Source organism: Bufo gargarizans, chromosome 4, assembly GCF_014858855.1.
Source record: "Bufo gargarizans isolate SCDJY-AF-19 chromosome 4, ASM1485885v1, whole genome shotgun sequence".
Taxonomy (NCBI): domain Eukaryota; kingdom Metazoa; phylum Chordata; class Amphibia; order Anura; family Bufonidae; genus Bufo; species Bufo gargarizans.
The window spans coordinates 519,788,272-519,812,684 of NC_058083.1; the positions used below are offsets into that span (position 1 = coordinate 519,788,272).

Genomic DNA, 24,413 nt, shown 5'->3' on the forward strand with positions numbered 1-24,413 from the left:
TGTATATCTGTATGCAGTAATCTCCTAAGCTCTCTCTAGAGGTGGCTGTATATATCTGCATGTAGTAATCTCCTGAGCTCCCTCTAGTGGTGGCTGTATATATCTGTGTGCAGTAATCTCCCGAGCTCCCTCTAGTGGTGGCTGTATATATCTGTATGCAGTAATCTCCTGAGCTCCCTCTAGTGGTGGCTGTATATATCTGTATGCAGTAATCTCCTGAGCCCCCTCTAGTGGTGGCTGTGTATATCTGTATGCATAGACAAAAAAAATCCACAGAAAAAACTAAGATAAAAACATCCTGCACGATATGATGTACAAATGTGCGGATGTCCCTGGCCATATTATTGAAGAGAACCACAGAGATAAGATAATAATGCACTTAGTAAAGTAGATGCAAGCACTATATATGGACAAAGTCCTCACTCTGATATGATAATATCTGAGACACTTAGTCAATATATTTTGATCAAAACACATCTAAGCCCGCCTACCGAACGCCAAGGTGGTCTCAGGTCAGGCGGGTCCTACGCTAAACCTACCTAAGCCATTGGGCTTCTATGTTCAGGAGCGCAGACGCCGCACATATGGTGTGCTGCTTCTAGTCACCTCCATGTGCATCAAGCAACCAATGGGAGGAGGATCAAGCACAGCCAAATGTACCACCTAATTAAGGCGCTCTATTGGATAGGGGAGGGGGCAAAAGTGCAGAGGAATGCTACTCCCAAGATAATAGGTGCGCATTCACACTTGAAGGTGCCACTCCCTCAAGCAAATACTACATAGACAAAAAAAAATCTGTATGCAGTAAGCTCTTGAGCTCCCTCTAGTGGTGGCTGTATATATCTATATGCAGTAATTTACTGAGCTCCCTCTAGCGGTGGCTGTATATATCTGTATGCAGTAATCTCCTGAGCTCCCTCTAGTGGAGGCTGTATATATCTGTATGCAGTAATCTCCTGAGCTCCCTCTAATGGCGGCTGTATATATCTGTATGCAGTAATCTCCTGAGCTCCCTCTAATGGTGGCTGTATATATCTGTATGCAGTAATCTCCTGAGCTCCCTCTAGTGGTGGCTGTATATATCTGTATGCAGTAAGCTCATGAGCTCCCCCTAGTGATGGCTGTATATATCTGTATGCAGTAATCTCCTGAGCTCCCTCTAGTGGTGGCTGTATATATCTGTATGCAGTAATCTCCTGAGCTCCCTCTAGTGGTGGCTGTATATATCTGTATGCAGTAATCTCCTGAGCTCCCTCTAGTGGTGGCTGTATATATCTATATGCAGTAATCTCCTGAGCTCCCTCTAGTGGTGGCTGTATATATCTGTATGCAGTAATCTCCTGAGCTCCCTCTAGTGGTGGCTGTATATAACTGTATGCAGTAATCTCCTGAGCTCCCTCTAGTGGTGGCTGTATATATCTGTATACAGTCATCTCCTGAGCTCCCTCTAGCGGTGGCTGTATATAACTGTATGCATATATATTAAAAAAAAGGATAAAAGAAATTAATCGCACATCCAGCTGCTATGCTTTGATCTCATCCCTGGTACTTTTGCAGAAGACAGCACTAAATAGCGCATGTGTACCGCCTCCTATGCTACATGCTGAATGAGGCATTAGTGCACATTTAGATCAAAAGGCATAAGCCCACTCACCACACCAAGGTTGCCTCTATGAGTGGGTCCTAACCTAAAAGTGGCGTGGCGCTGCACGGCAACCAATGCTGTGGCGCCATCCTGGCCGGCGGCGGGACCCAGCAGCCAAACAGCACCCCTGCTGCCTGACTATGCCATACCTAGCACTGGGTCCCACCAACCAGCACAGTGGCCCCCGTGCAGCACCGCGCCATGTGAACAGTTGTCAAAGCTCACCTTGCCTGAAGCTCTCAGGAACTCCAACTGAGCGCATGGTAGGTTCATTTAACCCCTACTGCAGAATACTTAGCGAATTAAAATCACCTGGCCGAATGGAAGGAGAGCTGATCCAGGGACAGAATCTCTATACATATATTATATATTTTTATTATAGTGCTTCCTTCCATTCGGCCAGGTGATTTCAATTCGCTAAGTATTCTGCAGTAGGGGTTAACCCTGGGTTCACACCTGAGCGTTTTACAGCGCGTTCAAACGCGCTGTAAAACGCTCAAGACATGAAATCCAATGCTTCCCTATGGGAATGGTTCACACCTGGGCGTTTTACAGCGCGTACGAACGCGCTGTAAAACGCCCGACGCTCAAACAAGTACTTGAGCTTCTTTGGGGCGTTTTGACGCGCGTTTGTGGCCATAGGACACTGCAGTCAATGACACAAACGCGCGTCAAACGCGCGTTCACTATTACAAAAACGCGCGTCAGAAACGCGCGTCAAAAACGCGCGTTTGACGCGCGTTTGGGCAACGCTCAGGTGTGAACCCAGGGTTAATGAACCTACCATGCGCTCAGTTGGAGTTCCTGAGAGCTTCAGGCAAGGTGAGCTTTGACAACTGTTCACATGGCGCGGTGCTGCACGGGGGCCACAGAAGAGAAGCCGGGCTGCGCGAACAAGTGGATGAGGTGAGTTAAAAAAATAATTTTTAACCCCTCCAGCCCTATTGTACTATGCATTCTGTATTTAGAATGCTATTATTTTCTCTTGTAACCACGTTATAAGGGAAAATAATAAAATGTACACAACACTAAACCCGAACTTCTGTGAAGAAGTCCGGGTTCGGTTACCAAACATGCTGATTTTTCTCACACACGTGCAAAACGCTTTGCACTCGCGCCGAAAAATCGCGCGGAGACAAAATTTGTTAAGTCTGAAGTCGTGTGAGACTTCAGTGAATAACTTAGGGTTTTGATTCTACAACTTACCAGCTGTTATGTCAGTACCGAAACTGACTTTGGATTCCTGTTTTAAAATGTTTTTAAAGTTGTAGAATTGAAGCTCGACGTTACTCACCGAAGTTTTGCGCGACTTCGGACTTAACGAATTTTGCCTCGCCGCAGCACATACATTTTGATGCTGTATGGAGACAGGTCTCCGGAACTAATGATTAGGAACTAATCAACTTCGGATCTTGGATATGAAGCTCGATTCGCTCACCCCTAGTCACTACAGGTGGACAGAATTTTATCACGTAACTGTCTATGCAGGGCATTTGGACCTTTGTATCAGAAAAATTTAACTCTGACCGCTATACAGTTTTAAATTAAGATATCAATCTGTTTAGATTTTTTTACCAACATAAAAAGCGGGAACTTAAGCAGTATCCCAGTTTCCGGTGACTCCCCTCCTGTACGCTGTGGGGTCCGGTGGATAGGTGATCAATGTCTTCCACCGTTCACATGTATTGCTGCAGTCTGTGTGTCCGGACCAGGAGCTATCGTCTGTAGTGTTCAGCGAACTTGTGTATCCCGTTATGGATTCTAAATTCAGTTATGGTCCATGGTAGCGGAATCCATAACGGGATACTTCGATAACCCGAACATTAGACGCCGAACTTAAAACACAAGTTCGCTCAACACTAATCGTCTGATATTCAGCGATTTCCACATAGCTGACCTGGTGCCAGCGTGCGCCTCCCACACCCTGTCCTGTTATCTAGAGGACATGATATACCACACAGACGAGCGGGCCTGAGCCCAGTGTGGGGAATTCATGAAGTCTTACATTTTAATCTAACAAACATTTTATTTGTGGCGTTTTTGTCCTATATAGAAGCTCATGGGAAATAAAAAGTAGTCCTCCCACGAGTAGGCCGACCCACATAATGGCAAAACTAGGCCGGGTACATGGAAACTTCTGAAATCTCACTGAGGCCCGTAGCAACCAATAACAGAGCTGCTTTCATTTGTGAACAGCAGAATGTGAAATGAAAGCTGTGCTGTGATTGGTTGCTATGGGCAACAGCTTCCTTGTAGACAGCTTCCTCCCGTTTCTATGCAGTGCGCTCTTTCCTGCTCTATAGACGTCAAGTAATGTTAGCCAAGAATTGTATAAGACCATCACGTATCTGGGATGGCGGATTTTTGTGCTGCCCGATGTGGACAGAGACTCATCCTAATTACTTATTTATATCATGTTTTACACACAAAAAAGGCTTAGATACCCTCGTTCAACACACAGTATCACACATCATAGGCTTAGATACTCTAGTTCACACGAACGTATGGCTTTTATAGTTTTTTGCGGTCCGTTTTTTTACGGATCCGTTGTTCCGTTTCCTTTCCGTTCCGTTTTTCCGTATGCCATGTACAGTATACAGTAATTACATAGAAAAAATTGGGCTGGGCATAACATTTTCAATAGATGGTTCAGAAAAAAACGGAACGGATATGGAAGACATACGGATGCATTTCCGTATGTGTTCCGTTTTTTTTGCGGACCCATTGACTTGAATAGAGCCACGGAACGTGATTTGCGGCCAAATATGGGACATGTTCTATCTTTCAACGGAACGGAAAAACAGAAATACAGAAACGGAATGCATGCGGAGTACATTCCGTTTTTTTTGCGGAACCATTGAAATGAATGGTTCCGTATACGGACCGTATACGGAACACAAAAAAACGGCCCGTACACTCGCAAAAAAAACGATCGTGTGAACTAGGCCTCACACATCATAGGCTTAGATACTCTGGTTCAACAGACAGTATGACACATCATAGGCTTAGATACCCTGGTTCAATAGACAGTATCACATATCATAGGCTTAGAAACCCTGGTTCAACAGACAGTATCACATATCATAGGCTTAGATACCCTGGTTTAATAAACCGTATCACACATCATAGGCTTAGATACCCTGGCTCAACAGACAGTATCACACATCATAGGCTTAGATACCCTGGCTCAACAGACAGTATAAGGCTACTTTCACACTAGCGTTCGATCGGATCCGTTCTGAACGGATCCGATCATAATAATGCAGACGGAGGCTCCGTTCAATACGGATCCGTCTGCATTATTTTAGCATATAACAGCTAAGTGTGAAAATAGCCTCGTACGGATCCGTCCAGACTTTCAATGTAAAGTCAATGGGGGACGGATCCGCCTGAAGATTGAGCCATATTGTGGCATCTTCAAACGGATCCGTCCCCATTGACTTACATTGTAAGTCTGGACGGATCCGCACGGATCCGCACGCCTCCGCACAGCCAGGCGGACACCCGAACGCTGCAAGCAGCGTTCAGCTGTCCGCCTGTCCGTGCGGAGGCGAGCGGAGCGGAGGCTGAACGTCGCCAGAGCTCACGAGCGGACCGACGAACGCTAGTGTGAAAGTAGCCTCACATATCATAGGCTTAGATACCCTGGCTCAGAAGGCATTACACAAATGATGATAGGCTCAGATACACCAGATCAGCCTACAGTATCACACTTGATAGACTTAGATACACTGGGTCAGAAGACATAATACACATGAGAGGCTCGCACGCGATAGACTTAGATACACCACTGAGCCGAAAGTATAACATGTTAGGCTTCGATACACTAGTATAGCAGACGCTATTATACACGATAGGCTTTATATACACAGCTCCACAGACAGTATCACAAATCATAGGTTTATATACACTAGATCAACAAACTATATCACACATGATAGGTTTAGATACTCTGCCTCAGCACACAGTATCACATATAATAGGCTTAGATACTCTTCCTCAGCACACAGTATCACATATAATAGGCCTAGATACTCTTCCTCAGCACACAGTATCACATATAATAGGCTTAGATACCCTGCCTCAGCACACAGTATCACATATAATAGGCTTAGATACACTAGTTCAGCACACAGTATCACATATAATAGGCTTAGATACCCTGCCTCAGCACACAGTATCACATATAATATGCTTAGATACACTAGTTCAGCACACAGTATCACATATAATAGGCTTAGATACCCTGCCTCAGCACACAGTATCACATATAATATGCTTAGATACTCTTCCTCAGCACACAGTATCACATATAATAGGTTTAGATACTCTGCCTCAGCACACAGTATCACATATAATAGGTTTAGATACTCTGCCTCAGCACACAGTATCACATATAAGAGGCTTAGATACTCTTCCTCAGCACACAGTATCACATAAAATAGGTTTAGATACTCTTCCTCAGCACACAGTATCACATATAATAGGCTTAGATACCCTGCCTCAGCACACAGTATCACATATAATAGGCTTAGATACACTAGTCCAGCACACAGTATCACATATAATAGGCTTAGATACCCTGCCTCAGCACACAGTATCACATATAATAGGCTTAGATACCCTGCCTCAGCACACAGTATCACATATAATATGCTTAGATACTCTTCCTCAGCACACAGTATCACATATAATAGGTTTAGATACTCTGCCTCAGCACACAGTATCACATATAATAGGCTTAGATACTCTTCCTCAGCACACAGTATCACATATAATAGGCTTAGATACTCTTCCTCAGCACACAGTATCACATATAATAGGCTTAGATACCCTGCCACAGCACACAGTATCACATATAATAGGCTTAGATACTCTTCCTCAGCACACAGTATCACATATAATAGGCTTAGATACCCTGCCTCAGCACACAGTATCACATATAATAGGTTTAGATACTCTTCCTCAGCACACAGTATCACATATAATAGGCTTAGATACCCTGCCTCAGCACACAGTATCACATATAATAGGCTTAGATACCCTGCCTCAGCACACAGTATCACATATAATAGGCTTAGATACCCTGCCTCAGCACACAGTATCACATATAATAGGTTTAGATACTCTTCCTCAGCACACAGTATCACATATAATAGGCTTAGATACCCTGCCTCAGCACACAGTATCACATATAATAGGCTTAGATACACTAGTTCAGCACACAGTTTTACATATAATAGGCTTAGATACCCTGCCTCAGCACACAGTATCACATATAATAGGTTTAGATACTCTTCCTCAGCACACAGTATCACATATAATAGGTTTAGATACTCTTCCTCAGCACACAGTATCACATATAATAGGTTTAGATACTCTTCCTCAGCACACAGTATCACATATAATAGGCTTAGATACTCTTCCTCAGCACACAGTATCACATACAATAGGTTTAGATACTCTTCCTCAGCACACAGTATCACATATAATAGGTTTAGATACTCTTCCTCAGCACACAGTATCACATATAATAGGCTTAGATACCCTGCCTCAGCACACAGTATCACATATAATAGGCTTAGATACTCTTCCTCAGCACACAGTATCACATATAATAAGCTTAGATACTCTTCCTCAGCACACAGTATCACAGATAATAGGCTTAGATACTCTTCCTCAGCACACAGTATCACATATAATAGGTTTAGATACTCTTCCTCAGCACACAGTATCACATATAATAGGCTTAGATACCCTGCCTCAGCACACAGTATCACATATAATAGGCTTAGATACACTAGTTCAGCACACAGTATCACATATAATAGGCTTAGATACACTAGTTCAGCAGACAGTATCCCACATCATAGGCTTAGATACCCTGCCTCAGCACACAGTATCACAGATAATAGGCTTAGATACACTAGTTCAGCAGACAGTATCCCACATGATAGGCTTAGATACCCAGCCTGCGCTGCCCTGTGTATGTTGGCAGTCCTGAGGATGGGAGTGTCATTAGAGCATGAGACACGTCTGGGAGGCGTCCACGCTTCCTCTGCCCTGGTTCCAGGCTTTGTGTCCGTTGGCACTATAACACGCTGTGCCGCCATATCTCCTCTGCCAGATCACCGTTCTCCCCATGCAGTAATATTTTATTGTCTGGGTGTGGCTGCGACATGCTTACTATTGTACAGAAGAATGTCCCATCTCACATCCAGCAGGTTCTGACCAGAGCTTCTATGAGACATTTTCAGGCTTCACATTAGAGGTACAAATCCATACGATGGGTTATAGGGCATATAACGCACACACACCGATATTGTAAAGCATATTGACAAAGGGTATGTAGACTTATCGCTACGATGCATGCAAAATATAAAATGAAGCAACTCTGCAAATAGCCTTTGATTAAAAATCTCCTGCTGTTTTGAAAACAGTTCCTATGCAAACCTGTGTGTCTCCATGGTTACAGACCACAAACAAACCCTGTGTAGTCTGAGCCCTGCAGTCATGTGTTATTGTGGGCAAATCCACTGAGAACGGTAGACCAGACCATATTATAATGGGTATGGGGAGCTCCTGACTCTTTCCCAGACAGACGATGCCGGGGGAGACATGGGTCTGGCCGCGTCTTTCTACACATACATGTTCGGCTGAGCTGAACGTGTATGGAGGAGTTGCTGGGGCATCAGGAAAGATCGTTGTCAACCTACAAATATAAGTTTGTAAAATTCTTGCTTTCAAAGTTCCCAGCTAATACTGTTGCACACTCTGGTGATACAATTTTGGCAGCCTGCAGCCGCCACTAGGGGGAGCTCACTGTATAGGAATATACAATATAAACCGCTGTATGCAAGGAGCAATTCTATGACAAGCAGCAATGGATTTGTCATTCAGATGGATGCAGTTTAGTGAATTGAATTTTGCCACCATATATTGTATTACAGCTGTCTGAATGAGGTTCAAGAATAAAAGTTTCAACCCTCAAAGATCTATGATGCACCTTGTAGATGGAGGGCATACCCCACATAAGGCTCGGCCCCTCATGGTCTGTTTAGCCCTGATAGTCTGTAACCATGCAGACACATAGGTCTGCACAGGAGCTGTATACACAAAACGGTGATTTTTAATCAAGATTATTTGCAGAGCTGCATCATTTTCCATTTTAGATGCAGTAGGCTAGGTCTACACAACGACATTTGTCGCATCAATGTCGTGCGACAATTTTTATAGTGATAGTCTATGGTGTCGCACTGCGACATACTGCGACGCGACAGTCACAAAAAATCCATTCGAGATGGATTTTTCAGCGACTGTCGCGTCACAGCATGTCACATGTCACAGTGCGACACCATAGACTATCATTAGAAAAAATGTCGCGCAACAAATGTTGCAGTGTAGTTGTGCCCTATCTGTTGCGCGACACATGTCGTCGTGTAGACCTAGAGCAATAAAAAAATAAAAAATAAACTTGCAAAAGTATACATACCCTTTAATCTGCTTTATGGCAGTTTAAATGGTCAATTAATTTACTGCACCCTTCTCCCCCAGCAATAAATACTATGGAATGCTGATGCTTTGAGTGTAATCCTTTTCTTCATATCAGATTTTGGTAGAAAATCCGATCACTGAGCCTGAGAAGGTGTCACGTACCCCATGATCATTAAATTGTTAAGATCCAGGTGACCGGGGTCAGATTTTCTCTCCAGGTCTGATTGTGGAGTAAAGAAAAGCAGCATCTTCTCGGTTACACAAGGCCGGATTACAGAAGCTCTCCAGAATGCACAGGACAGAGCGGCAGGTTACACACACCTTCACTGCCGCCAAGGGGCTCTTGTGTGGGAAACGTGAAGGCAAAACCGACACCAGCAAATTCCAGAGTGGTTATTATCATCTGGCAGGCAGTGAATAGAACCAGGGAAATCCATAGGTGGGGGCGCTGAGAGTCGCCTCTTCCCATGGATCCAACACTGAGGTTACAGGACCCAGGTGAGCTCTGTACTAAGAGCAAAAAATAAATTAAGAATACATTCCAAAAGATTTAAGAGTAAATGGTAAAAGATAAAACTAATATAATCATAGTCAATAAAAATAAAATTTAAAAAAAAATCAAACTAAAAATGTATAAACAAAATATATTAAAAGAAAAGTAAAAGAAAAAATATTTAAACAATCATAAAACTAAAAATACTAAAAAAAAGTGCTAAAAAGAAAAAAAAATGTATTAAAGCAATATAAAAGAAAAAACTGAAAAAAACGGATCTTTAAAACACAGATACTAGCCGAGAGCCTGCCGCTATTATTTTTATTAATTCTTCAGAAAGGTCCTATTTTTTTTTGTGGATTCAAGGACAGGATCGGCATTTATTTCATTATCATTTCAAGGTAGACTCCTCCTCCGCCAGCACACGACAGAGCATGCCCACAACTAGGGATGAGCGAATCGACTTCGGATGAAACCCTGCACTTCGGACCCTGCATATAGGAAGGGACTACCGACCAGTTGTGGGCCGCCATTTAGGGTGGATCGTGCAAATAGGTAGGGACAGTGTCTAGGCAGGAGTTCAGGGCTCACTGTTTCCTATCGTGACATGCGTTGGGAGGGGAAAAGCCTAAGGACAGGTTCCAGCAGGTTAGGATGCTCTTCACTATACACCATAGGACAAAATTAGGGACAGCAGTACTGGAGTGTGATGATCATCACTGAGAGGTGTTGGTTTTCCCAGATTTAAAGTGCTTTTTTGAGACTTTCCTACTGATGACTGATCAGTATCTGATCGCTGGGGTCAGACACCTTGGACCCACACGATCAGCTGTTTGAGAAGGCAGCGCCGCTCCAGTAGAGCTGTGGCCTTCTTCCTGCTCACCAGTTGTATAGTGGTTGTGCTTGGTATAGCAGCTTAGCCCAATTCACTTCATGGGGCTGCGCCGCGCCTAGGCCATGTGACCGTTGAACGTAACATCATATCGCCTAGGGATAGCTGTAAGCGCCAGTGCCTTCTCAAACAGCTGATCGGCAGGGTTCTCAGGTGTCAGATCCCCACTGATCAGATACTGATGACCAATCCAGTGAATACTTCACCAGTAAAAATATCTCGGACGCCCCTTTTAACCTTTTATCAGCAGTCCCTTAATAAGCATTGGGGGTATACTGGTGGTAATGGTCACCACTAAAGGTGGGGGTTGTTAACCCAGGATATACTCTGCCCAATAGGAGTATCCATACTTTACAATTGACCACACTGGTGGAGATTAGGTGGATGGGACACCAGTCACCACACATGTGGATCCACTCTACGTGTACTGTGATAAGGAGTATCGGGGGTTAAAGAGGACCTGTCATCAATCCTGACAGGCCTGTTTTATATAGCTTCATGCATTCCCCATGTAATAACAATTCTGGAGCATCTATTCTTATGTCTCTATGATGTGCCATTCCTTTATTATTTCTACTAGAAGTTATGAAGGAATTGCTAGCAGTCTGCAGTAAGGGTACAGAGGGTGGTAACCAGTTGGAGGTGTGTACCTGCACAGACTCGCCCTATCCAGTCAGTGATGCCATTACCCCCCCCAACTGGTTACCACCCTCTGTACCCTTACTGCAGACTGCTAGGAATTCATTCATAACTTCTAGTAGAAATAATAAAGGAATGGCACAACATGGGCAGCACGGTGGCTCAGTGGTTAGCACTGTTTCCTTGCAGCGCTGGGGTCCTGCATTCGAATCCGACCAAGGACAACATCTGCATGGAGTTTGTATGTTCCCCCCGTGTTTGCGTGGGTTTCCTCCGGGTTTCTCCCACACTCTCCAAAGACATACTGATAGGGACCTTAGATTGTGAGCCCCATTGGGGACAGTTGGATGCGAATGTCTGTAAACCGCTGCGGAATATAGTAGCGCTATATAAGTGCAGAAAATAAATAAATAATAAACAACATAGCGTCATAAGAATAGATGATCCAGAAGCATTAGGTGGGGAATGCATGACGCTATTAAAACAGACATGTCAGGAGCGGTGAGAGGTCCTCTTTGCTGTTTGTCAAAGAATACAGGGAATTTGCTGGTTAACCCCTGCAAGACCCAACGATTTTCCATTTTTGCTTTCTACTCCCTGCCATAACTTTTTTATTTTTCCATTCACATAGCCGTATGGCACAATTTCTAATGGCACAATTTTATATTGTTTAGCATGTAGTGTGAAGCTGTAAAAAAATTCAAGTGGGGTGGAATTGTAAAAAAAAAAATTGGGAATTTTTTTTTCTTTCTTTGCATCGCCATATTCTGCCCACCCATAACTTTTTTATAATTATATTTACGGAGCTGTGTGAGAGTTCATTTTTTGCAGGGCAATCTGTAGATTTTACCGATACCATTTTGGAGGGTGGAACTTTTTGACCCCCTTTTGTTTTTTTCCTTTTTTTGAGGGAGGAGGTTAAAAAGCCTAAAATCAGCTATTTAGATTTTTTTTTTTTTTCATTGCAGTCTATGGGAGATTCACCATGTTCCTATAGAAAAACGGCACTGTGGTAAGCCTGGGAACATCTAGCAGGCTCGAGGCTGCCACCACGAACTAACAGGTCCCCAGATCTCCGAGCGTGGGGGGCCAAATCACTGAGCACAGACATTAGCCATGTAAAACAGCAGAAACCAGTCAGCGCCATCTTTAACCGCCTCCGGACCGCCTAACGCAAAACACGGACACCGCGGATCTGCAAAACACGGACACCGGCAATGTGCTTTCCGCATTTTGCGGATCCGCACATTGCCAGAACTATATAAAAAATGCCTTTTCTTGTCCGCAATTGCGAACAAGAATAGGACATGTTGTATAGGCTCTACAAAAAACGCAGTGTTCGCCCGATCAGGCCTGATCCAGTCCGCCCCACCGCAGTGACAGAATTTTTTTTTTCTGATCACTGCAAAAACACCACAAAATCGCTGCGGCGCTTAAAAAAGATCACTTTTCAGGGGCATGGCGAGTTCATAGAAGAATTTTTTTTTTTGGCACCTTAGCGGAAATTTTTTATTTTTATTTTTCTTACAAAGTCTCATATTCCACTAACTTGTGACAAAAAATAAAATCTCACATGAACTCACGGAATCCAAATGCGTAAAAATTTTTAGACATTTATATTTCAGACTTCATCTCACGCTTTAGGGCCCCTACAATGCCAGGGCAGTATAAATACCCCACAAGTGACCCCATTTTGGAAAGAAGACACACCAAGGTACTCCGTGAGGGGCATGGCGAGTTCCTAGAATATATATTTTTTTGGGCACAAGTTAGGGGAAAATGATTATTTTATTTATTTTTTTCTCTTACAAAATCATTTTCCGCTAACTTGTGCCAAAAAAAAAAAATATATTCTAGGAACTCACCATGGCCTTCACGGAATACCTTGGGGTGTCTTCTTTCCAAAATGGGGTCACTTGTGGGGTATTTATACTGCCCTGGCATTTTAGGGGCCCTAAAGCGTGAGAAGAAGTCTGGAATCCAAATGCCTAAAAATGCCCTCCTAAAAGGTACTCATTGGAATTTGGGCCCCTTTGCGCATCTTGGCTGCAAAAAAGTGTCACACATGTGGTATCGCCGAACTCAGGAGAAGTAGGGCAATGTGTTTTGGGGTGTATTTTTACATATACTCAAACTTTGTGTGAGAAATATCTCTGTCAAATGACAACTTTGTATAAAAAAAAAAAGTGAAAAGTTGTCTTTGAGGCTGGGTACACACCTGAGCGTTTTACAGCGCGTTCCTACGCGCTGTAAAACGCTCAACAAGGAGAAACCAATGCTTCCCTATGGGAATGGTTCTCACCTGGGCGTTTTACAGCGCGTACGATCGCGCTGTAAAACGCCCGATGCCCCAAGAAGTACATGAGCTTCTTTGGGGCGTCTTGTCGCGCGTTCCCGTACATAGACTTCCGGGAACGCGCAACAATGGGCGTTCGCTTGTCTCTGTATCGCGAACGCTCAGGTGTGAACCCAGCGTTAGAGAGATATTTCTCTCACCCAGCATGGGTATATGTAAAAAGACACCCCAAAACACATTGCCCTACTTCTTCTGAGTACGGCGATATCACATGTGTGACACTTTTTTGCAGCCTAGGTGCGCAAAGGGGCCCAAATTCCAATGAGTACTTTCAGGATTTCACAGGGCATTTTTACGAATTTGGATTCCAAACTACTTTTCACGCTTTAGGGCCCCTAAAATTCCAGGGCAGTATAAATACCCCACATGTGACCCCATTTTCGAAAGAAGACACCCCAAGGTATTCTGTGAGGAGTATGGTTAGTTCATGTAAAATTTTATTTTTGGTCACAAGTTAGTGGAATGAGACTTTTTTTTTTTACAAACACATTTTCCGCTAACTGTCTGGGCATTGTAGAACCTCAGGAAACATGACAGGTGCTCAGAAAGTCAGAGCTGCTTCAAAAAGCGGAAATTCACATTTTTGCACCATAGTTTGTAAACGCTATAACTTTTACCCAAACCAATAAATATACACTTATTGCATTTTTTTTTTTATCAAAGACATGTAGAACAATACATTTTGAGAAAAATTTATATAGAAATGTAGTTTTAATTGAAAAATTTTACAACAGAAAGTGAAAAATGTCTTTTTTTTTTTTGCAAACATTTCGATAAATATCAAAAAAAGTAAAAATGTCAGCAGCAATGAAATACCACCAAATGAAAGCTCTATTAGTGAGAAGAAAAGGAGGTAAAATTCATTTGGGTGGTAAGTTGCATGACCGAGCGATAAACGGTGAAAGTAGTGTAGTGCAGAAGTGTAAAAAGTGGTCTGGTCATTAAGGGGGTTTAAGCTAGGGGGGCTGAGGTGGTTAAAGACCCTATTTCTGCTGTACATGTATGACTGAGGTCAGGAAGGGGTTAATTATTCTTCTATAACAACCTGAAAAAAAAACGCTTTAAAGGGTCCATTCACACGTCCATAGTGTATTACACATCCGCAATACACCCGTCCTGCGCCCCCATAGAACTGCCTATTCTTGTCCGCAATTGCGGACAAGAATAGGACATGTCCTATTTTTTTTTTTGCGGGGCCGCGCTTCGGAAATGCGGAGAGCACAGAATGAATGGGTCCGCACCCATTCCCGATATTGCGGAACGGATGCGGACGTGTGAATGGACCGCAATAATTGTTTTATGGCATTTTAATTTTATTTTTTTTCATATTTCCATTTGTCTAGTAATTTCTCCAAATAGGAAAGATCTCTTGCTTTTGAAATCTGTAAGGCACAGAAGGGCAGGGAGCGCCCCCTATTGACGGCAGCCAGGGAAAGCACAGTGCTGGTAATGTTTACAGGGGGCACTCTGGTGCCGTTCAGTGAAAAAAAGCTGGAGGCAGATGACAGCAGGTATAAGTTATGGGGAAGGCTCAGCGCCTCCTGTTCCATGTCACAGAGGACGCTCACTAGTCTCCCACTTGTCTTTTTGGGACAGTTTTTATATGCCCAGACGCCTGCTGTAAAGCAAATCTCCTAAACTGCTGTTCACAGGGCAGAGCAGGATATAATGAAGGACTGGGGAATACACATGACATTGAGGGAGAAGGGGATCCCCAGTCAACGATCCCCCTAAATTAGCCACACAGCAGATTGTGGCCATTGGTCAGTCACCTTGTGATTCCGGTCACCAGTCCCAGGTTTAACTCTGAACCCTCCCCCCCCACATACACAGCTCATCCTGCCCAAGGGTAGATTTTAGGTTTTGCATCATGGTACATCTATGATATTCTGCCTTTTGTATTTCAATTATTTATCCTATGCATAGCCTAATAACTATTAGCCGCCGCCCTTCTCAGGACCATTGGGCTCCCAGTGGTCAGACCGCTACCGATCTAATCGTTGTTCTCCATCCTGTGGTTAGTGGATAATGGGGTATCCCTCTAAGGCACCCATACTCATGGTTGATCCTCCTTTCTTGCCCATCTGGTGTCTAGATAGCCCCCCTATACACTTTAGATGGTAGGTGAGTCTCATCCAAATTGGTGGGGTCAGTGGATGATCCTTTAGTGTGTATGTACTGCGCTGTAGTGTGGACAGAAAGAAGTTAGTATCTGGCTTGCTGCAGTAGAAATATCTCCCTTCTACTGTTCTGGAAACCAAGCAAAGTTAAAGGGATTGTCCAGCCCCGCTCTATCGACCAATGAGACATCGGGTGCAGAGGGACACATGGGGCAGTTACCGTCTGGCAAGCTTCACGCACACGTCCTAGCAAAATAAGACATGTGCATGATACTTGCCATACACAGGACGGCTGCCTTGGCAAAGGTCCTGCCCGGCGTGCAGCAGCATCCCTCCATACCCATGTCCAATCAGGAGGTGAAGAAGTGCTTGACAACCCCTTTAACATAAATCTTACCCATTGTGTCCGACCCCCTCCCCTTCCATACATGCAGACGGCCACTCGTGAAGATCCATATTTATTGAAAACGATAAAACTATTCCAAACTTTCCAGTCGACACCTGCTGGACTGAAAGCCTCTCAAGAGAGTCCAAGCTTAGGTACCCCATCTCCACGAGGCCCAGACCGCCACCCTAAATGCTAAGAGAGCACGTACACAACAGGGAAAGGTGGATTTAAGATACATGATTTTTTTTTACATACAGTTTAAGCGCTACATGCACACGACCGTATGAGTTTTGAGGTCCGCAAATTGCAGATCCGTTTTTCTGGTGGATCCATTGCAACAAATGCTCTAAACGGACAAGAATAGGACAGACGGGGCGCTGTCCGCATTCTATCCGCAAAAATGGACACTGAAACAAACAACATTCGTGTGCATGTAGCCTAATGTTGTGGAAAAATATACCTGGAAATTAAAGGTCCAACAAGCCTTTTCTGCAAAAAAAAAAAAAAAAAATCTTCACACACGGTCGAATTCTCACTTATTCCAGTGGTGAAGCATCCACAGGAGAATTTCCTCATCAATTTCCAAAAATAAATAGCTGCTTTTATGTGAAAGCAGAGAACTTCCAGCCTCTCTAGATTTTTGCTTTTTTTTTTTTTATGATAAATAGGTTTTTACGCTTTTTTTTATTTTATAATCAGTCATATTTCTGGTGGACCACTGAGAAATAAAAAAAAAAAAAATGAAAAAATAAAAATCAGATGACTGATTCATTCTTCTTTTCCCTCCGGGCTGGAGACACTCAGTCAGTTTCCATGGTAGCGCTGCGGGATTCCCTAGCAACCATTAGTCGCATCAGCTGACTGTGGAATTTCTCGATCCTCTTCACGTCCTGAGCTTGATCCGTGCTGTAGAGTAAACACTGGAAGAGACGGAGACCACCGTGTCACTCATCTACACCATACAGGAAATTAGCTTTTAAAGGGTACTCCCATCGTATATCAGGACCTATTATTATAAAGTGATGCCATTGCTTTACTAGGGAATAGCCCTTTAACTATGGCGCACAGGCAGGCATCTCGCCGACAGGGTTTGGTCATATTGTGTTTATCTTCAGAAAGAAGGGAACAACCCATCCAAGGCTTAAAGGGGTTGGCCACTCTGCTTAAATTTCAGAAATGCCATGCAAAAGATATGTTGTGACTTCCGCTAATACCTTAGCCCGCACAGTAATGCCCCCGATGCCCATGGGTAATGCATGGAAGGAAACTGCAGCGTCCCAAGATGGAGGTGGTTCTGTCCACTACTGCACAGGCCCTGAAAGCTTCAGTGTCCCATATCTGCGTCTGCACAGTAGAGGGTGCAGCCATGTTGGGAAGCTATGAATACCGCAGTTTGTTTACTGGTGTTACACACATGGGTGATGGGCTACGGTAAACTACTTTACAACCGGCCCCATACATGTATGGCCCAAGTCAGGGCTGTAAAGATGGTGCCCGCTCAGGAGCTGAGTGGGCACCATAGCCACCATGTGTCTGCTGTTTTACACAGCAGACACCCAGTGGCATTGTCTGCGATAGACGATAACGTTGAACACAGACACTTGACCATGGAATCTGAGAGGTCTTTTCCCCAGGGACCGAACAGCTCCCCTGTGCCAGATCAAGGGAGCCATTGGGTTGCTATGGCAGCCTCGGACCTTCAGAGGGCACCTGCCACTGAAGTTCCTATTGGCCTCATAGGAACATAATGAATCTCCCATAGGCTGAAATGTCAAATCCTTGCAGTCTATGGGAGATTAGGGTTGTCACGATACCAAATAGATTTTGATACCATAAAAAAGTATTACAATACTCGATACCACGTGAAAAAATAATAATAATTACCACCAAAAAAAGGCTGCGTGCTTTCTGCATTTTATGGAATGTCTGGCCCATAATAGAACAGTCCTATCCTATTTTTTGGGGGGACATGGTGAATCGTGCGGTTTTCATTACGGCATTCACCGCATAGGAGATCTTTTAATATTTTAATAGTTTGGACTTTTTGGGGTGTGGCGATATTTGTAAAATTGGGAAAGGGGGCAACTTAATATTTTGGGGTTTTTCTTTTTACTTAATAACCATTTCCCTGCTCAGGGGCTAGAACCTGGGATCTTTTCATCCCTCGTCCTATTCACCCTGATAGATCTCTATTAGGGTGAATAGGACATCACTCTCCCTGCTGCCCTGTGCTTTGTGCACACAGCAGCAGGGAGATTACCATGGAAGGCTTCAGTAGAGTCCTGGCTGTCATGGTAACCGATCGGAGCCCCGCGATTTCACTGCTGGGGCGCTGATCAGAAGCTGCCACTGCACCAATGGGGAGGAGGGGACCCTGTGGCCACTGCCACCACTGATTATAATACTGGGGGGATAAGGGCGCATACCACCGACCATAATACTGGAGGTGGGGGGCGCACTGCGCCACCGATAAAGATATCTAACCTTTTATTACAAATATAGGCAGCGGGTGCCGATGGCAGAATCACATACCCGGCCTCTATGACAGGGTGCTGCGGATCGTCAACACCCGCCGCCTATATTTGAATTAATGGGTTAGTTATGTACATTGGTGGCACAGTGGTCACAGCCCTCCTCCATGCCTTATTTTCATTGGTGGTAGCAGCACAGTGGAGAAGGAGAGACTCTCCTTCTCCACTGTGCTGCTGCCACCAATGAAAAAAAAAAAAATTATTATATATATATATATAATTTTTATTTTTTTTGGTGCTTATCCTCCCAAAATAAATGGATCAAAAATTCACTCTAAACTGGCAACAATAAAAACTACTGATCACAGTGCAAAAAAACAAAACAAAAAAACAACCTCATTAGGCTGTGAACGAAAGAAAAATAATAAAAGTTACGGCTCTAAACCAGGGATGCTTAACCTGCGGCCCTCCAGCTGTTGTAAAACTACAACTCCCACCATGCCCTGTTTTAGGCTGCTCAGGCATTCTGGGAGTTGTAGTTTTGCAACAGCTGGAGGGCCGCAGGTTGAGCATGCCTGCTCTAAACCATAAATGTCTGGTAAATGTGGGTTCCATCCCATCAGTGACTACTAGGAAGCCTCCCTCTATGAGGTCAGACAGTCCAGGCGGAGCAGCGGCCGTGTGGGGCTATACTGCATCAATGGCCATTAGTTTGCAGAATAATGCTCTAAAATTCCCAGAGAATTATTCGCAGAAATTCCGTCTTAAGAGCACGTAACTCCTGTATAAGCGCCACAGAAACAACATATAGCGAGTTAGGGCGCATTCACACGACTGTGCCATGTTTTGCGGTCCTCAAACTGTGAATCCGCAAAACATGGATGCCGCCCATGTGCGTTCCGTTATTTGCGGAACGGGCGACCCATTATAGAAACGCCTATTCTTGTCTGCGATTGCGGACAAGAATAGGACATGCTCTATATTTTTTGCAGGGCCACGGAATGGATGCGGACGGCACACCGTGTGCTGTCCGAATCTTTTGCGGCCCTGTTGAAATGAATGGGTCCGAACCCGTTCCGCAAAATTGCGGACCCATTCATACGGTCACATGAATGAGCCCTTCATCAGGGGAGGGTTTCCCTGATCAGGATCCTCATCTCTTGGCCAGAAATGAGAGTGGCTGCATAGAGCATCTCTTGCTCTGGGGGACCCAGCGTGTTCATGAATAAGAAAGGACACTGTGTAATACTTCATTTTCCCTGTGGAGGCGCTGTGCCAGTTCCCCCCTATCAGATTACAGCTAATCGCTGGCAAAAAAATAAATAAAATCAGGGTACTCTTAACAAAAACTGATCATCCAAAGCGGACAACACCTTTCTTAGGGGTTTTCCCAGAATGACAAATTGGCTCCTATTCACAAGATAGGTGCTAAGCGCCTGAATGGTGGGATTCTGACCCGCACCGATCCCGAAAACCAGGGTCCTGTTACCCCAATCTGATGGAGGGCCAGCTCTGGCTTTCTCTGTGGGACTGCCAGAGATGGAGTAAAGCACTCGGCTATTTCCAGCGATATCAGAGAATGAATGGAGCATTAGTGTGCACACCCGACCTGCCTCTCCTTCAGACTGGGGGAGCGGGGCCCCTGTTCTCAGGATCGGTGGGGGTTCCAGCAGTCGGAGTTTTGACAAATCCTGTGGAGGATAAAAGGAGTTTTCCCCTCACATTCTGCAGGGTGTATCGACGGGTGGGGGTCAGTATCTTCGGTACCTCATCCACAGTCCTGTCTACTTACCACTACGTCATCTGTGACTTTAATCCGTAAAATCCCGTCACAGTGCCTGTACTTCAGCATCACTCGAACCTGTGGGGTGGATAAATAGAGATCACTGGATTACTAGTCCTCCACCCCAAAATGGCGGCTGGTATGTGACCGCCTCTCCAGCTGCGTCCTCTTCTGCACCAATCACTGCATGCGAGCCGGCGACCCTGTATCTGCACATGCGCTGAAGAGATCGCAGCAGGGAAGCGTTCTCTTCCTCTCCATTCAGTGCTCAAAATGATGTGATCACAGCCAACCGACACAGCAGCAGGGTTTGTTACAGTGTATCAGAACTCATCAAAACAAACCGTCTTTCACGTGAAATGTTACCACTTATTGACAGCTAGCAGGGATCTTACAAGTTGAGGACTCAATACACTGTACATCACAAAGCTGCAGAACTTGTCCTTACAATATTTTTTTTATTTTTTTTGGGGGGGGTCTGAGAATTTAAATGTCTACAGTATAGAGAAGCATCTGAATTCATCTCATAATAGGAAAGTGGTCGATCCTGTCCACTGCTGCGCCATTTTTCTCTACGAGACTGCTGGAGAGAAGCAAGCAATGTCTCATAGCGATAGATGGATCGGGGTAGGGGGTTTACACAGGAGCCCTATTCTTATGAATGGTGGGGGTCCCAGTGGTCAAACCACCACTCATTGGACCCTCATTTATCCAGTGGACAAGGAATAGGTTAAAATCTTGAGCCACAAATTAAAGCTTTAGAAAAAGATGGGTCGTTTCAGGTATGGCAGCTCCACTGAAGTGAATTGAGATGAGCGGGAATCCCTGAGTCCCCTCTGAGGACATGGGGGGGGGGGGGGCATGCTGGGAGTTGCAGTTTTGCAACAGCTGGAGGCATACTGGTTGGGAAACACTACCTTAAGGGAGCAGCGGGTAGACATGCACACTACCACTCCATACAGAGAGGACTCTGGACCCCTCAGGATCGCAGTCAGACCCCCATGCAATGACAAACATCACCTATCGTATGGACAGCTTTTCGTGGTGGTAACCCCTTTATCCAGGGCTGCTGTTCCCTTCCCTGGACAGGGGCACTCCAGGAAACAGCAGCCTCGAGGTGGATAGGAGCGCCCCCGTTGCTCTGCCTCCGCATTCTTGGGACTGGCTGAGTTCCCAGTGGTCAGACCCTTTACAAATCATGTCGCATTATCGTCAGATGGAGGACATAGGGGGTCACTTATCAAACTAGTGTAAAGTAGAACTGGCTTAGCTGCCCATAGCAACCAATCAGATTCCACCTTTCATTTTGAACAGCTTCTTTGGAAAATGAAAGCTGGAATCTGATTGGTTGCTATGAGCAGCTAAGTTCTACTTTACACCAGTTTGACAAGTGACCCCCTATGTCCTCCATATGACGGTGCCATTGCTATGCAGAGAGCATCGCCAAAGGAGACAAGACCAGCAACAGGTCGCAGGGCCACTACTTACCTGCAGCTATGGGGGGCGCCTAACGACACCCCGATATAGAGAGACCTACCTGATACATTCACCTACAATAACCAGGTCCTAGTCACCTGGGAACAGTCAGCAGTGACCACCGCTGGTAACCTAGCAACAGAGCCCCCACAACAATGTCCCCTTCTATCCCCGGCCTCACCTTCATGGGGTCGGCCTGGTAGAGCTTCTCGGCGGCCCGGGCGAACTCCTCCCAGGTGCGGTAGAAAGGCATGATCAGACGGCGCTCAGTGTACGGAACCAGGGCAGCCGGGAGCACACATCAGCATTCCGCAGCCACACCATCCGGACACTTGATTGGCTGTCGTCCTGACCTCCAGCCAATCACACACGAGCACTTCCGGGGCGCAGGAAACTCTATGGTATGAGCACTAAGGAGGCTTCGCGCCCTCTAGTGGAAGACAGGGGTAAAGCGCGGATACAGATTTGAATTGGAAGGCTATGTGGCACATTGCTCCAGTTATGCGATTTAAAATGACCAAAATACATTATAAATATGCATAGACAGACGTATACGAAATATATATATATATCATACCCATTATAAAGGTAATCAATATCAGATCGGTGGGGGTCTGACTACTGACAACCACGACCGTCAGCAGTTTAAAGGCGCCTGCAGCGCTCCTTCTCCTAGTACAAGGATGCCCAACCTGCAGTCCTCCAGCTGTAGCAAAACTACCACTCCCAGCATGCCCGGACAGCCTACTGATATAAGGGCATGTTGGGAGTTGTAGTTTTGCAGGTTGGGCATCCCTGTCCTAGTACATTAAGCACAGTGGCTTGGTATTACAGCTCAGTTCCATTCACAGGGCCATGTGACCGATGAACGCGATGTCACAGGCCGCGGTGCTCACTCGAGGGGTGTCGGGAGTCGGACGAGACTTATCCTGAGGATAGGTTGTCGATAATTAATTCCCAGAAAATGCATTTAAAGGGGTTGTCCCATCTCACCGGTAGGAAAATATCTCAGAACACCGGCCGCCCAGCGCTCCACCGGTTCCGTCATAAAGTGGCACGGTACAGCAGCTTAAAGGGGTATTCAGGCCATTTACTACGTCTCCATTTGATAGGGGGTGAATTCTAGATCATGATCTCTGACTGTGGACCCCACGTCGATCGCCAGAAGGGGGGATCCCGATCCTTGTGTGCCCCAGCCACAAGACCTGGCTAGGAGGAGTTTGAGCAGGGTTCAGGCATTTGTCCTACTGCTCCATTCAGAGCCTACACCAGGAACAAGCCCCGCTTGTAGCCGGAATACCCCTTAAATCACTAAGTAATGCAAATTCCCCCCTTTAGGAGGATGAGTTAAAGGGGCTTCAGGCAGCAAAAGGGTCAGAACCGCATAAAACAACAAAAGAGCACATAAATCACAGATCCACTGTGGCTCCCGTTCCTGGGTTCCTGCTGACTTCTATGTCCTGGTCCTCTCAACACAGAATTGTGGCCAGTGACTGACAGAGCGGTCACATTACCTGTGTACAGTATGGCGGTAATCTCAATGTATACTGCATGGTGGCATAGGTTATGTGTACGGTATGGCAGCATTCTCTATGTATTAAGCATGGTGACATTAGTTATGTGTACAGTATGGCGGTAATCTCAATGTATACTGCATGGCGGCATTGGCTATGCTTACAGTATGGCAGCATTCTCAATGTATACTGCATGGTGGCTTTAGTTATGTGTACAGTATAGCAGTATTCTCTATGTATTAATCATGCTGGCATTAGTTATGTGTACAGTATGGCAGCACTCTCTCTGTCTTGCATGGTGGCATTGGTTATGTGTACGGTATGGCAGCATTATCTATGTATTAAGCATGGTAGCATTAGTTATGTATACAGTATGGTGGTATTCTCTATGTTTACTGCATGGTGGCATTAGTTATGTACACAGTACGGCAGCATTTTCTATACTGCATGGTGGTATTAGTTATGTACACAGTACGGCAGCATTTTCTATACTGCATGGTGGCATTAGTTATGTGTACAGTATGGTGGTATTCTCTATGTTTCCTGCATGGTGGTATTAGTTATGTGCACAAAATGGCAGCATTCTCTATGTATCATGCATTGGTTGCATTGCTTATGTGTCCAGTATGGCAGCATTCTCTATGTATACTGCATGGTGGCGTTGCTTATGTGCACAGTATGGCAGAATATTATTACGTAATTAGCATAACTAAAGACTGGTAACCCAGACAGATTTCGGCCGGTGAGGCAGCGATTCTTTGTTGTCATGAGGAAGGACCGCTATCTGTTTATGGTCTGAAACGCGTAACTAAACTTCTCCTGTGTGTCGAAGATTTTGTACCGCAATAAAGCTAGGATTTTTTCATCATCTCTGAGCTGGATACTTCCATTTTTCCTGAGCGATTCTTTGTTGTATGAGGCGGTTGTTGTCGTTTTTGTTGTTGTTGTAGTTATTGTCAGTTTTTTTTCCAGAGCTGTTGATATGAACCTTTGTCTCTCGTTTCCAGTATTTGTATTAAATATGTATTAAGACTCTTGTATTATGGAGATGAACACTTACCTTCAATAATTCATCTCATAGGAGTCCTGCCTCCCGTCCACATGCTGACCTTGGCTGTTTTTAGACAGTCTGCTATGTGTCT

General features: G+C 44.9%; 1 protein-coding gene across 1 annotated transcript; it reads right to left on the reverse strand.

The window, feature by feature from the left end:
• Positions 1-16,081: 16,081 nt before the first annotated feature.
• Positions 16,082-22,095, reverse strand: SRP9 (signal recognition particle 9). Its single transcript, XM_044289852.1, has 3 exons — positions 21,939-22,095; positions 20,291-20,359; positions 16,082-16,947 (listed from the first exon to the last, which is right to left on the reverse strand). The coding sequence occupies exons 1-3, from the start codon at positions 22,008-22,010 to the stop codon at positions 16,828-16,830; spliced, it is 261 nt and encodes an 86-aa protein (XP_044145787.1). The 5' UTR covers positions 22,011-22,095; the 3' UTR covers positions 16,082-16,827.
• Positions 22,096-24,413: the final 2,318 nt, after the last annotated feature.

Coding starts and splice junctions, on each gene's coding strand:
- SRP9 (XM_044289852.1), bottom strand. CDS start 22,010: ATGCCTTTCTACCGCACCTGGGAGGAGTTCGCCCGGGCCGCCGAGAAG. Junction 20,360..21,938: donor ACCAGGCCGACCCCATGAAG/GTGAGGCCGGGG, acceptor TCCACCCCACAG/GTTCGAGTGATGCTGAAGTA. Junction 16,948..20,290: donor AAGTCACAGATGACGTAGTG/GTAAGTAGACAG, acceptor CGTCTCTTCCAG/TGTTTACTCTACAGCACGGA.